The sequence below is a fragment of the Psammomys obesus genome, unplaced genomic scaffold (genome assembly GCF_907164565.1).
Source record: "Psammomys obesus unplaced genomic scaffold, mPsaObe1.curated_primary_1811, whole genome shotgun sequence".
NCBI lineage: Eukaryota > Metazoa > Chordata > Mammalia > Rodentia > Muridae > Psammomys > Psammomys obesus.
In genome coordinates, this window is record NW_026585691.1 from 4,634,405 (window position 1) to 4,649,658 (window position 15,254).

At 46.2% G+C, this 15,254-nt stretch overlaps 1 protein-coding gene across 2 annotated transcripts in view; it reads right to left on the bottom strand.

Moving 5' to 3' along the window:
* Tln2 (talin 2) overlaps positions 1-15,254 on the bottom strand; it is a 401,214-nt gene that overhangs the window by 24,135 nt on the left and 361,825 nt on the right. For both annotated transcript variants that reach the window (XM_055597884.1, XM_055597875.1), the window contains exons 52-53: positions 10,309-10,416; positions 147-252 (exon numbers count right to left, since the gene is read on the bottom strand). In XM_055597884.1, the coding sequence (XP_055453859.1) occupies positions 147-252; positions 10,309-10,416 (214 nt within the window). The remainder of the gene's footprint in view (positions 1-146; positions 253-10,308; positions 10,417-15,254) is intronic.

The window sequence follows — 15,254 nt, forward strand, 5'->3', positions numbered from 1 at the left end:
AAGAAAGAAAGAAAGAAAGAAAGAAAGAAAGAAAGAAAGAAAGAAAGGAAGGAAGGATTCTATGCTCTTCACTCCCACTCCGGCTTGCATCCCTGAAGAAGGACCCATCTGGTTTCTCTAAGGAATGACATGAGGGCAGGACCTACCTTTCATGGCCTCCGCTGCCTGGATGAGCTCTGTCACAGCACCAGCAACTCTCTTGGAGAAAGCAGCCAGCTGGTGTTTGGCTTCTGGGGTTGGCTTCTGAAGGATCTGTGGGTGGTGAACACGTCAGGTGCGTGAGGAGGGCTGATGCTTGGTTGGGTACAGTCCTGCTGGTGGAAGGGAACACCTCTAGGGGCTTCAAGCTCTTGAGAGACAACAGACTCGCTAGGCTTCAACGACAGTGAAGATGGGAATCGGGTACCTCGATGGACCCCTTTGACACAGTTAGCAAAGATCGGAAGGCTGAGCCATACTTGGCCTTCATTTTTCTTGTTTTTAGGCAAAACAAATACACAAATGTAAAAATTACGTGTAAGAACACTGTGAGTGAGAACAGAAGCCTTAGGCCAACAGTCAACTTGGACTTAAGACAGCGCAAACATGGAACCAGAGAGCATGTGGGATGGAGGTAAGGCGGCAGGCAAAATCCCCACATGAGCAACAGCTAACGGTTCAGAAAAGTCATTGTGGAGCCAACAACCCGGTTCTAGGATTCTGACCACAGTCTGGCTTGTGAGACATTGTCTTGATAGGCTTTCTTTTGACCTAGTTCAAAGTTAAAGAACAAAACATACAAAAAAAAAATCCATTTTACTCATTTGTTTTTTTGAGACAGGGCATATCTATGTAGTCCTGGTTATCCTATGTAGATATGGCTGGCTTTGAACTCATGGAGATCCAGCTACCCCCTCCCCCAATCACTGGGATCAACGGTGTGTGCCATCACAGCTGGCCTTATTTCTTGACTGATTATGTTTGCGCTCTCGAGTGCACCACATGTTCACGTGGAAGTCAAAGAACAACTTACAGAAGTTGGTTCTCTCCTTCCACTATGTGGGGTGGAATCCAGGGATTAAACTCAGGTTGCCAGGCTTGGTGGCAAGCACCTTTGCCTTCTGTGCCCTCCTACCAACCCCACAGGTTTCAAGGTTATATTTTTGTTATAGTGGTTATTTAATAAGGTACCAGAACTGCCAACCAGCATTGCAGGGTGAAGTCTGACACTCTCTTCTTGTACCCTTTCAAAAAATGGAACTAAGAATTGAGGCAAGGGTTCCTTAACACCTTCTCCTAAGGAGTTAAATTCTGAGGCGCATCATCCTGGCCCTTCCTCATTCTGAAATTCTCTTTGAACACAGTTTTCTGCCTCTCTTCTCCATGTTCCACAATGGAAAACCCTCAGATACTTTAATACGGTCAGATCACACCTGAGGTGTCTGCGGGACAATCATGGAGCCCCAGAGCGGAGAAGCAAGCATGGGCTTTGGAGTGAGACAGGCCTGTCCAGACCTGGCCTCACCGGTTACTGGTGTGACTAGTACAACCATCAGAACCTTGTCTCTCCTCTGTAAAGCTAGGATAATGTCTGTCTCTGAGAACTGATACACAGACCAAATCAAGAACACATGAGAACTTTCTCATCCAGGGCCTAAAATGCAATAGGCATTCATTTATTGTCCATTTTGTTCTTGGTGTCCTACATCCTTTAAAAAAATCTGGTCAGGTAACATCATTTCTCAGAAATATGAATGAGATGGTTCTCGGACCTTAGGCCTAACGCCTTTGACCATGCTCCCAAAGGAAATGCAGTAAAAAACTGGGTTAGAGGAGTTACTGGGCTATACTGCGACCAGCCCCAGACATACCAAAATACAGATGACATTACATTATGTACTCAAACCTATGAGCCAATCATTTTGAGTATTATTTCATATACATCTCTCTCCATCTTCCTTACTCTGGTAATTATTTAAAAAAAAAAAACAAAAAAACTTCTATTTTTAAGTTGTGTCTGTGTGTGCACACGGGCACATGTGCGTGTGTTTGTTTATGTGAATCTAAGTGCAGGTGCCAATGGAGACCAGAAGAGGGCGTTAAAGTTGGAGTTATAGGCAGCTGTGAGCTGCCCAGTGCACACTCAACCTCCATCCACCTCTCCAGTTCCTCTGGTCACCTTTTACATTTATTAATGATGCTCTATGAGTCTACTTGCTATACTATTCTCATTCTTTCTCTCAAAGACCAAAACAGTTGTAGTCGAAATGATGCAGTATCAGTTTATAGACACCACGACAATGCTGAAGAGCCTGTTACTAGATTTACACACAAGGTCAATCAAGTGATTTCTAATAAAAGTACGAAGGCACCTTGAACTTGGTAGGAACTGACAATGTGCTGGAAACACACATACGTATTTATATACATGTGTATTTATATATGTAAATGTTCATATACACACACACATATTGATATATCAGTATGGGAATGAATGAACAAATGAGTGAAAAATAAAGATCGACACAGTAGACAGACAAGTCCTAACAGAACAGCTTCCTTGGGCATTTCCGGAAAAGGTCTAGAGTCCTGGGAAGGTTGAGGAAAGGTGTATCTTTTGCTTTCTAACACAGCCAGTGGCAGGCCATCTAACAAAGTGGGTCTTCTGGAACCGAAGATACACTGGTCTAATCCTGAGACCAACTACTTATCTGGTCTCTGAGCCTTGTCTCAGTTTACCTACTAAATGAGTGTAGCAGTCTTTTCCTACACAGAGTTGTGGTGACATCATATCATCATATAAAGGATCCTAATAGCATTTCTTAGGTACAATCTGGATATCAGGATTTAAAAAGAAAACTCCCCAACTGTTTCTTAAGCACCATTTTTGTCTAAAATAATGCTCTACTGCTCTAGTTGAATAATGGTTATGACTCAGGCTGTGACCTGCTAACCAATCCACAGACGTTGTCAAATTATTTCTCTGTTGTGGGCAAAGACCATGAATGTGAGTTAAAAGTGAGGTAGGGTCACTTATACTTAGTGATGAAAGGCCTTTTCCCCTAAGATAAGGAATTTGGTGAGGGGACTGGAGATGGCTCAGTGGTTAAGAACACTTAACTGCTCCTGCGGAGGACCTGGGTTCTTTTACCAGAATCCGCAGGGTAGCTCACAAGCATCTGCAACTTCATTTCCAGGGGACCTGATGCCCTCTTCTGGCCTTCACGGGCATTGCATGCAGATAGTGTGCATGGTGCAGACAAACACATAAAATAAAAACTAAATAGTTTGAAGACTAAAGGAGGCCTATTCTCACACTTCCATCAACACTGAACTAGAATTCTAAGCTAGTTCAGTAATGCAAGAAAAAGCAATTAATGATCCCCACAGAAAGGGAGAGTGGAGCTGTTTTTATCAGCAGATGAGCGTTCATATAGAAAGCTCTAAGGCATCTGTAAAACAGCACCAAAACCAAAACTCTTCCATAGTTGGTAAGTGAGCTAGGAAAACAGGACATAAATCAACATAAATATGCTAATTACACTTCTACATGCTGCAATGGAAAACAGGAGTAGCATGAACGATAAGCATATTCTGAACTCAATTTATGTAAGCACACCAAAATCCAACTAATTATGCACTATAAGTATCTTATATCTTAATATCTTAATAGGATCATTTAATGTGTGTGTGTGTGTGTGTGTGTGATGGTAATAGGGAAGACCCTGGTACAATGAGACTGTGTAACACAGAGAGTGAACTTCGTATTCAAGGTGAGAGGTTAACAGGAAATGAAATAGTCCCCAAAGTGAGTGATGATTTGGGAAGTCAGAAATGCTCAATCATCTTCATCTTTCCTGCCAGCTCATCCTCAAGGCTTACCAGCTCAGATGTGAAGGGTGTGTTTTTGCTTTTACAATACTCGAGCCTCATGGTAAATTTCCTCCCCTGACCGGCGCAAGGTTGGTGTTTTCTTACATGTAACACACATCTGTCTCCCCTGCTGTGTCTGTAGGCTGTGACAATAAAAAGACAAGCCATATCCTGGAGAAGCCAGGGAGCATGCATCTGACAAACTGTTTCAGGAAAACACACAGAACTCTAAAATCTGAGTAAGAAAAATTCACTAAAAGGGAGAAGATCTCAACACACATTTTCAGCAAAGTAGACTTATAGAAAGGGGGCTGGAGAGATGGCTCAGAGGTTAAGAGCACTGGCTGCTTTAGTGATTCTAGGTTTCTTGTTATTCCATAGTAAGCTGAGAATTTTTCAACTCAGATGTCCCTCAATGGAGGAATGGATACAGAAATTGTGGTACACTTACACAATGGAATACTACTCAGCAATTAAAAACGAGGAAATCATGAAATTCGCAGGTAAATGGTGGGATCTCGAAAAGATCTTCCTGAGTAAGGTATCCCAGAAGCAGAAAGGCACACATGGTATATACTCACTTATTAGTGCATATTAGACATATAATATAGGATAATCATACTGTGCACCTAAAGAAGCTAAGCAAGAAGGAGGACCCTTGGCAAGATGCTCAGTCTTCATTCAGAAAGGCAAATGGAATGGACATCAGAAGAAGGTGAAAACAAGAAACAAGTTAGGAGCCTACTACAGAGGACCTCTGAAATACTCTACCCAGCAGGGTATTAAAGTGGATGCTGAGACTCCTAGCCAAACTTTGGTCAGAGTGCAGGGAATCTTATGAAAGAAGGGGGAGATAGATCTGGAAGGGTCTGGAGCTCCACAAGGAGAACAATAGAACCAAAAATTCTGGGCCCAGGTGTCTTTTCTGAGACTGATACTCCAACCAAGGACCATTCATGGAAATAACCTAGAACCTCTGCATAGATGTAGCCTGTGGCAACTCAGTCTCCAAATGGGCTTCCTAGTAAGGGGAACAGGAGCTGTCTCTGACATGAACTCAATGGCTGGCTCTTTAATCATCTCCCCCTGAGGTAGGGAGGGGGCACCCTTACCAGGCCACAGAGGAAGACTATGAAAGACAGTCCTCATGAGACCTGATAGGCTAAGGTCAGATAGAAGGGGAGGAGGTCCTCCCCTATCAGTGGACTGGGGAAGGAGCATGGGAGGAGATGAGGGAGGGGGAGGGCAGGATTGGGAAAGGATGAGGGTGGGGGCTATAGCTGGGATATAAAGTGAACAAATTGTAATAAATAAAAAATTATATTAAAAAAAAAAAACAGCACTAGCTGCTCTTCCAAAGGTCTTGAGTTCAATTCCCAGCAACCACATGGTGGCTCACAACCATCTATAGTGAGATCTGGTGCCTTTTTCAGGTACACAAGTACATATGCAGGCAAAATGCTGTACGTACATGTAAACAAATAAAACCTTTAAAAGAAAGGAGGGCAAAAGGGCAGAAAAAAAAGACACTTAGATTTAGACTGAATAGATGAGAAAATAAAACAAAAAACCAAAGAGGACAGGGAAGGGGAAGGGGATGATCTGGGGAAAACTGGACAAGGGATTGAATATGGCCAGAACTTATTGTATAGAATTCTCAAAGACCTAAGGATTTTTATTAAAAAGATACTTAAACATGACAGGGCAGCAGACTCACAGCGGCTGTGATGGCATGCACAAGCCCGGTGAAGGATCAAGCCAGCCAAAATCTAATCATGGTGGGGAGGGGCCTATACCAAATCCCACCCCTAGCTGAGGAGCTGCCTGCAATTGGTGGCTGCTTAAGGAGCCAGTTTCCAGGGAGGACACCCGTGCTCCAGCAAATGGTCCCCCCACCCCCGCACATGCTGGGAGCACTCTTTCCTAAATTAAAAAAGGCACTTAAAATTGAGGGGGGGGAATGTTAGTGGGGAAGGTAAGGGAGGAACTGGATGGGAGAAAAAGGGATTGGGCTTGACTAAACATATTATATGCATGCATGAAATTTTCAAACAATAAAAAAAGATAATGTAAATTAAAATCACGTAGAGAAGCCACAGTAACATATGCCTATAATCCCAGCACTTGGAAGGCTGATGGAGGTATAGCAAGTGCCAGGCCAGCCTGGGCTATGTAACAAGACTCAGACAACATATAATCTACATGCCAATATAGACAGAATTGAAAGCATTGCAACTCTACTTAGAAAACGTGGGTCGACTGCCCTGTTTAAGAATCTTCTTAATAACAATAAAAACAAATTAGTTATTTCAGAATTTTGTACAATGAGTTTTGGCCAAAGTGTAGAAAATGCAAACAAATCTGTGATAATGAAAATCAGGTGAGGGTGAGAAGTACATATTCATAATTTCAATTACGCCGGTGCTTTAATAGACTGTGAAATACGTGCTTCTTTTTACTCTATTACTTGTGTCTCATTAAAGCTGAGGGGAGTTACAGGTGTGGGAACTTGAGGCCCTTGAATCATCAAACTGCAATGACTGAAGATGTCTCAGGCTGGGAGAAGTGCTCTCGAGGTAGACAGAAAGTGCCACTTCTGGGACCAGATGGCCCTTTAAGGCAGAGAGCAGCACGGGGTTAAGGTGTCTTAGCTCTAGATGGCCAGGAGAAGAGTTCTTCCATTTTCAATTCTGTGATTAAGTCAACAGGATTTCTGATGTCAGGGTACAGAGAAACCCAGATTGAAGCTCTGCCAGGGAAGTGAATCTTCACCCTGTCCCAGACCTCCAGCTACAACAGCATGGAGCTGGGAGCTGGTGCCTGCATCTTGCTCTGTGGATAGACTCCTCTAGGATGGAGCGTACAAAGCAGATGCAGACGGCCAACGCACTCCCGAGGGCACTGAGGAGCTTCCCAGAGCAGCCATGGTGGCTCTGCCTAAACTAGACCTTGTGTATGTCAAAGGCTAACTAAATTCTTTGTTTTGGGGTTTTGTTGTTTTGTTTTTTTCAAGACAGGGTTTCTCTGTGTAGCCTTGGCTGTCTTTGACTCTCTTTGTAGACCAGGCTAGCCTCAAACTCACAGAGATCTGCCTGTGTCTGCCTTCTTTAGTGATGGGATCACAGGCGTGCGCCACCGCACCCGGCTGTAAAATAGATTTTTTAAAAAAGGAAGAAGTGGGGTTCTCTAGGCAGGTGCTCTTAGTTTGGTATCTCCTTTTAAACAGTCTGAAAGACATTCTATGTGCTGTGTTTCTTTGACTGTGTGTGTAAGTGCATGTATACCTTTAAGGTACACACACAAAAAAACCCCTCTTATTTATTTACATGTATTTATGTCTGTGTGAATATGCATAGTGTGCATATGAATATGTATATGCGTATGAATATGTATGCCTGCCTGCCAGAGGCGGGGAGAGGTGATCAGATCCCCTGAGGCTGGAGTCATAGGCAGCTGTGGGCCTGGCCATGGATTCTGGGAATCATACCCCTGTCCGATGCAAGAGCAGCAAGTGCTCTTAATCACTGAGCCACCTCTAGCCCCGTAGTGCAAAAACTATTGTTGCACAGATGGGATGAGTTCTTCTCATTTTGTAACACTGGCTTTATGCCACGGTTCTTTATGCCATGGTTCTTCTATTAATGGTCTCACTCCGGCCCGGCCAGTTCTCTAAAGAGTCTCGGAGAAGCAGCACATTCCTATGTGTACCGTAAGTATGGCTGACAAGGACAACAGCTGTATGGAGTAATGAGAGAGGCACGGCACACCATCAGCAGGTACACCGATGGTCTGGGTAGTCCGCAACATGGACGGCAGAGTCTCAACTCCACGGGAATCTCAAGAAGACCCTGTTGGAATACTGGCCATGTGCCCCGTGAGCGGCCGCAGGAAGAGCTCACGCAGCCCATTCTTACGGGGGATCCCCAAGCAGAGGTGCTACCCCTCACCCTAGGCTCCAGCCCACACCAGCACGCGCCTCATGAAGCTTCCTCAACACATGGTGTCATCCCCTAGGCCTGGCGACCTTCCTCCTGCTGATCATCCTATGGTTGGAAGCGGACACAGCGCCTAGACAGCCCTTACTCAGGGTGCCCGGATGCTTGGCCTGGAGATGCTTCCTGGACCTTCTCTAATGTTCTCAGAGATGCTGGATCCCTTACCTCCTACCAGGCAGAGGCGTGTGTATGTGTGTGTGTGTGGTGGGGTGGGGTGCATGCCTGTGGAGGTCGAGGATACCTCCCTGTAGTCAGTTCTCACCCTCCATCTTTACATGGGTTGTAGCAAACTCAAGTCTCCATGTGTGTGTAGCAAGCACCTTCACGCAGCGAGCCATCTTGTTGGTCCTTCACATACTTTTTATTATAGTATACTGCTATAATTTTCTACTAGTGATTGCTAGCAATTTCTTGCTGTTTCTGATCTAAATTAAACTGTCCTATCTAATATGCATAGGAAAAAGCATACAACATATAGTATATAGGACATATACCCCGAGGACAATGAAGGATGCTGCACTGTCCCATACAGAAGAAGATGCCCCTGGAAGCCTTTCTGGCTTTATTCATCGACCAAGTCTTCTCTAGTTTGGCTACAGACTCTCCTACCTCTGCCTAGGGTGTTCTTTCTTTGGCTCATTTGGAAGCCCAAGGTTCAAAACCTGAGACAATCTTTAAAAAACATTTTTTCCCCTGTAACAGGGTTTCTCTGTGTAGCCCAGCCTGTCCCGGAACTCGCTCTGTAGACCAGGCTGGCCTGGAACTGACAGAGACTCTCCTGCCTCTGCCTTCTGAGTGCTGGGATTAAAGGTGTGCACCACCACCACCAGATTATTTTTTTCCAAACTAAACCAGTAACAACAAACAATACTTTGGCAATGACTGCTGTTCTCTGGATGAACAGAATGAGTTCTTAAAAGACCTGAGTTAACACCCCAAGATAATTTAAGGAAGCAGTGACTGCTGGGGACAACAAGTGAGGACTTGTTCCCAGGTCCTTTGCTCAACTGGGGATGACCCTAGCAAGGGAAAGACTTTTGTGGGTTTCTGGTCACTCATGTGATGCGCCAGTTCCAAAGAAAACCAAGGAAACCCAATGCTTGGTAGTTGTCTTCAAGAGACAGGATTATATACCTGAGGTGGCCTGGGACTTGCTTTTATTTCTAGATCTGGGGAAAGTGGAGCAGAGATGGGAGGTGACATGTCATCCATTTTCTTGTGTTTTCCATGGCTCTTGAACAAACTCTCCTCCAGCCCATACAAACTTCTAGATATGGCTAGACAACAGGGTCTTCACAAACCTTAGGCTTATATAACAAGCATAACTATGACATCTGTTGCCCAGAATCTCTGCCTTTGCCTTTTTTTTTTTTTTAAAGATGTATTTATTATTTATATAGCATTCTGTCTGAACATGTGCCTGCAAACCAGAAGAGGGCACCAGAACTCATTATAGACTGTTGTGAGCCACCATGTGGTTGCTGGGAATTGAACTCAGGACCTTTGGAAGAACTGCCAGTGTTCTTAACCTCTGAGCCACCTCTCCAACCCCTGTCTTTGCCTTCTAATCCTAGCTCCACAGTGGGTAAAGCAGGCTGAGGCCCTCTTGGTGTGACCTATGCCGTTCACTCAAGGATAGCAGAAGCCGCCAGCAGGCCACTAGCAATGGTTCTCTTTAGCCAGTCATGGAGGCCTGTGTTCTCTATATTTTTACAATGCACGTGCGGTCTCTGCAACAAGATCTCCTAATATGGTGTGTGCGTTCACACGCTTGTGTGTACATATATGTGTATATATGTGTTTATATGTGGGTGCACATGCAAGTGTATGTAAGGCTACAGGTCAACATCAGGCATCTTCCTCACTGCCTTGTTTATTGAGACGGGCGCTCATCCTGGAGCCTTCTGATTTGGGCAGACTCTGGGACCCTTCTGTCCTCACTACACTCCTACTCCCAGCACTGAGATTATAGGAATGTATATTGTATATTGCCTCACTCAGCCTTTTTTTTTTTTTTTTTTACATCGGTGCTAGAGATCCAATTCAGTCCCTCATGTCTCCATGGTAAGCACTTCAACTGAGCTATCTCCCCAGCCTCAGAGACCTTTCAATACTTTTTAAGTTGTTCTCTGACCTTCAGCTTACCACCCCTCCTCTGCCATTGGCTGCTCCTTTCCTTCCCTCACCCTACCCTAGGCAAGCTCTTTCTGCCTCTTTGGTGCCAAGTGAAATCAGATTGTTGGCATCCCCACTGAGTCTTTCTGAAGGCTGTGCTTTCTGCCCAGTGTGCTGGATCAGACCTGTCTGCTCAGCATAGTCCTAGCCTCAAGAGAGGTGCTGGCAGGATGCTCTGAGAGGGGTATCCCTGGAGAAACGAGGTCTCCAACTACATCCACCAGAGAGGGACAAAGATCCACTGCTCTGCCCCACCCTGCCCCACCCTGCCCACACCCCTCCTTACCACCAAGACGTGTTCCAGAAGGTCCAGGTAGCCCAGGGTGCATTCCGTGCCATACCGCAAGGCTCTGGTTCGTACCTCTTCACTGACATCAGGGTAGAAGGATGCTTGCTGGAGACAGATTGGAGGGTGGGAGGAAAGGGAAAGAGATGGGGAAGAGGAAGAGGAGGAGGAAGAAGAAGAAGCAGCAGAAGCATAAGAAGAAGAGAAGGAGGAGGAGGAAGAGGAAGAGGAGGAGGAGGAGGAGGAGGAGGAGGAGGAGAAGAAGAAGAAGAAAATGTTGATATTTTAAACCAAAAAGAGTCACTTAAAAGTTCCCAGTGCAGCAGTGCTGGGCACCCTGGTCTCTGAGGCAGAAGACCTCGCCCAGTGACCTCTGTGAAGACTGTCACCCCTATCCTCTGGGTGGGAGAGGGACCCCTCCCTCCCGCCCTCTTGCAGCAGATCCTTTGGCAGTGTGCAGGCTGGCTCCCTGGGGACAATGACAGAAACACTGTAGTCTGCCCTCTTCTGCCCTCTCTCACCCTCCTCCATGCACTAAAACATCCAGGAAGATTCCAGTTAAGGCTTCCAGCAGGAGGGTGCAGAACAGAGTTCTGTCTGGCTTCCTGTCAGTAGCAGCATCTTCATATCTGCAGGCTAATGAAGCCCATGTTCCCACTCACCCCTCCCAAGTTACAGTCACAGGGCAGTCTCCATGACCAGAGCTCTTGGGTTCCTGGGAAGCCTCAGCCAGCAGCTCCCCAGTACCCTGAAGCTCTGTAAATAACTCATCTCCCATTATACAAATGCAGAGATAAGCAAGCCAGAGCTCTGGGTAACAGTATCTCAGGCCTTTTCCCTGTACCGTGACCTGCCACCCTCAGTCATCCATGACAAATTGTTTCAGATGGCATTGGGACTCTCAGGGTGGCCAGATAAAATGCACCCTGAGTTGATAAACAAGGAAAAGTATGTGTGGGACACCATTCTGTATTTGCTACAAAAGGAAACTGTATTTCTTTAGCCATTCTTTCACAATTTTCACTCAGGAAGGGCTTACAGGAATGCCTAAAACAACACTTCCAATAAGCCATTAGTTGAGACAAAGGCAAAGCCAGTTTCAATGTGGCAGGCCTATAATTTCAGTCACTTGGGGAAGTTAAGGGTCCCAAGTTTAGGCCTGCCTGGGCAACTGAGTTTCTGTTTTAGAATATTTGCCCTAGCTCCCCACTCAGGCCCAAAGTCATGCCCCAATAGGGAACTTGGTTCTTTCATGTTACTTCAAAAACCTTCTGCTTCCATATACGCATATAAATCCTGTGTGTTGGGGAACAGAGTGATGGCTCAGCAGTTGAGAGCACTGGTTGCTCTGACAGAAGACTGGGGTTCCGTTCCTAGTACCCACATGGCAGCTCATCACTGTCTAACTGCCAGGGGATTTGGTACCCACTCCTGGCCTCAGCGGGCTCCAAGCATATGATGGGAGAAAAGGCCAAGGCCTAAGGGGTGCTGACCAGCCTGGCTTTACAGTCCAGCCCCTCTCCTAGGGATGGGCAGTGTGAGTGGCAATGCCTGTGTACCCTCCCTGACCTTGAGGGACATGTAGCTGTCATTGAGGAGCCGGATTAGACTAACCTGAGGACTAACAAACCGCAGAAGTAGAAATCGGGGGTTGGAGGGTAGAGGCTGGGGGTTGGGTGTTGGGTTGGGGAGGTAGGGATTGGGGGTTGGGTTGGGGGTTGGGGTTAGGTTGGGGGGTTAACACAGGAAGGGTAGTACTGGCTAACAGGATATCTGTAGTCATGAACAAATTGGTCAGAATGACCACAGTGACACCTTCTATCAACTATCATAAGCAATAGAGAATTGAGCCTAATAAAAATACAGACACATGAAAGCAGGCCACAGAAACACCCGCGAAGTCACTTGGGGACTGGTGTATCCTGCCTTCTTTTAAGATCAGGCTGTATGGACATGTTTCACCTCTACATTTGCCCTGGCTCCCAGCTCAGCCCCAGAAGTCATGTGTCATGATCCAATAGGGCAACTAGGCTTTTTGGTATGACTTCAGAACCTTTCTAATGAGGAAAAAAATAAAATCTGTATGTTGTGGCTGGAGTGACGGCTCAGTGGCTAAGAGCACTAGCTGCTCTTCCAGAGGACCGGGGTTCAATTCCCAGCACCCACACAGCAACTCATAACTGTGTAACACCCCGAGGATTCAACACCCTCTGCTGGCCTCCGTGGGCACCAGGCACACAGGTAGTGTAGAGGCGTAACTCAAGCAAACACATTCATACATACAAAACAGAATAAAAACATTCTGTGTGTGTGGAGGTGAGGGAGATCCTTGGGTGCAATCTTCTGATGGCATTCTCTATCCCCCTGCCTCTGCCTCCTGAGTAGCAGGATTAGGGTAAGCCATCATGCCTGGGCCCACTTTAGCCAGGGAGCTCGCTCCAAGGATTCATCTGTCTCTGCCTTCTCGGTGCTGGAGGTATAAGCAGCTGCCCGGCTTAAGAAACTCAAGGTATTTTAAACTTTCCTAAAGCCACCTTATCTCAGAAATCGCTTCCTCTTGGGTACAGATTCTGCGTCCAGAGGTGCATATACATCACTGTGTCATGCTACATACAACCTACCTCGGCTCCTTGTCCTTGTTTGGTGGCGCCCCTTTCCCCTACCACCCAGGACGGAGTTGAACTGAAACACCTCCACGGTTCAAGAAAACCTTGGAGCTGCACCAATGACGTTGGCTGATTCTGTGGTCCCAAACTATTTCCAGCTGGGAGCCCGGATATTCTGCGCATGCGCACATAGGCGGCGTCCTGAGGCACTAAGGCAACTCGCCAAAAGCTGGTACACCAGTGCTCGGTCTATTCAACCTCACGGACACTGGAGCACTTTATATCCTTAGAAAAATATACTTTATAACCACCTAGGAGTCAAGTGTGTGGGGCTTCTCTTTAAAAATGGATAGCTCTAATACGATGAGATTTAGAAATCATGTCAGTTTACATTCGCTACCGAGGCTTTAGAAACTCCTAAGGTGGGTTTTGGAGATGAAACTCAGTAAGGTGCTTACAAGGCAAGCACCTTACTCCTTGAGCTTTTCCCCAGCCCAGATCATTCAGAGCCTGGTTCTCTGTATTTGCCTTATTGCAGGAAGCCCCTTTCCCAGGAGAGGTAGAGGCAGAGGTGGATCTCTGTGAGTTTAAGGCCAGCATGGTCTACAAAACAAGTCCAGGACAGTCAAGGCTACACAGAGAAACCATGTCTCAAAAACAAACAAACAAAACAACAACAAAAAGGGGGCGAGGGATACAACTGTCCCCAAAGGAACTGTCAAGCATCATCATCATCTTATCGTGTTTTTCCGACATGTATGTCTGTGCACCACATGTATGCAGGGCCTATGTAGGCCAGGTAGTGTCTTGCTATGTAGCCTACGTTGGTTTCTAAATCACAACAATCCTCCTGCCTCCTCCTCCAAGCACTAGGCTTGCAGATGAGGCGTGAGCCACCATGCCAGCATCAGCAAGTTATTTGCTAAATAAATACCATCCTTGTGTGTGTCTCTGGCTTCAGCAATGACACTTGCTTTCAAGTAGGACTCAACACATGAAACAAATATATGTCAGTCCTATACTATAACCCTGCAAAGCCAAGATGCAGGATGAGCCAAGGCTATGCACACAGCAGTCTCCCTTTTCAACCTGACCTCCTGCCTCTAAGACAGACTTAAAATCTGAGCTCCATTCCATTTACACCTTAACCAGGGCTTTTGTGTTTCTGGTAACATGTGAACTGTTACAGTTTGAATGTATAATGCCACCAATGGGCTTGAACACTTGTTCCTCGGGTGCTGGAATGCTGTTTGGGGAGGTTTTGAGTCCTCTGGGACACAGGGCTAGGTGGTAGGTTTATGTCACTCACTAGGTATAGGCCTTGAATCTACTTATGGTTCCAGTCTAGCTCTGCTTTCTGATCCTTCGAGATATAACAAGCCATGTCAAAAGCTCCCATTGTCACAGATAGCTGCCCCAGCCAGGATCAACTGATATCCCCTAAAACTGTGAAACAAAACAAACATCTCTTCCCTTAAGCTGTCTGGGTGGCAGCAGTGGTGGTGAGGAGTGTGGGGGGCACAAACAATGAGAGAAAGAAATTAATGCATGGACACAAGTATCTATCAGCCTATCACCAACCATAGCAACCTTGACCAGCATGCCTGGGAGGCATGGGCAAGCAAGGGTGGCCTTAGAATCAGAGAGCTGGTTTAGTTCTGGTTCCGTCAGGTCTGGTTTTAGTGTTGACCATGGCCCCAAATCTGCCAGGGGGGCAGGGAAGGGTCCCTGTTTGATCACCTGACAAACTGGAGTCACTGTCACTCTTGACCTTCTCATCTAGGAACAAGTGAGAACCCACAGGATAGCCCTGTGCAGGTACCAAGATACCTGTGATGGGTCAACCTGATGAGACTCAGAATCGGCATGAGACACATTTCCGGGCAGGTCTGTGAGGGAGACTCTAGACTGGGGTAACTGAGGTGGGAGGACACACTCTAAATGAGGGCGGTGGTGCTTCCTGGGCTGGGCTGTTGGGCTAAGTCGAGGAGAGAAAGTGAACTGAGCACCAGCATCCCTCTCTCTGCTTCCTGACTGCAGAGCACCGTGTGACCAGCAGGCTTATGCTCTTGCTGCCATGACTGCATCTTTGAACCGTAAGCCACAGCAAACCCTTCCTTCCTTGTTTGGAGGGAATCATTTCCCCAGGCTGCTGTAAACTGTGCTCTCTGCATGTTTGTCTACTGTAAAGTTTAAGGTGTGAAGCTGCTCCCTGCTCATAGTCCAGCTTACCTCCTTCTCCAGGACATTGAACGAGTTATTTTTAACAGAAAACTAACTATCTATCTATCTATCTATCTATCTATCTATCTATCTATCTATCTATCTATCTATCTATCT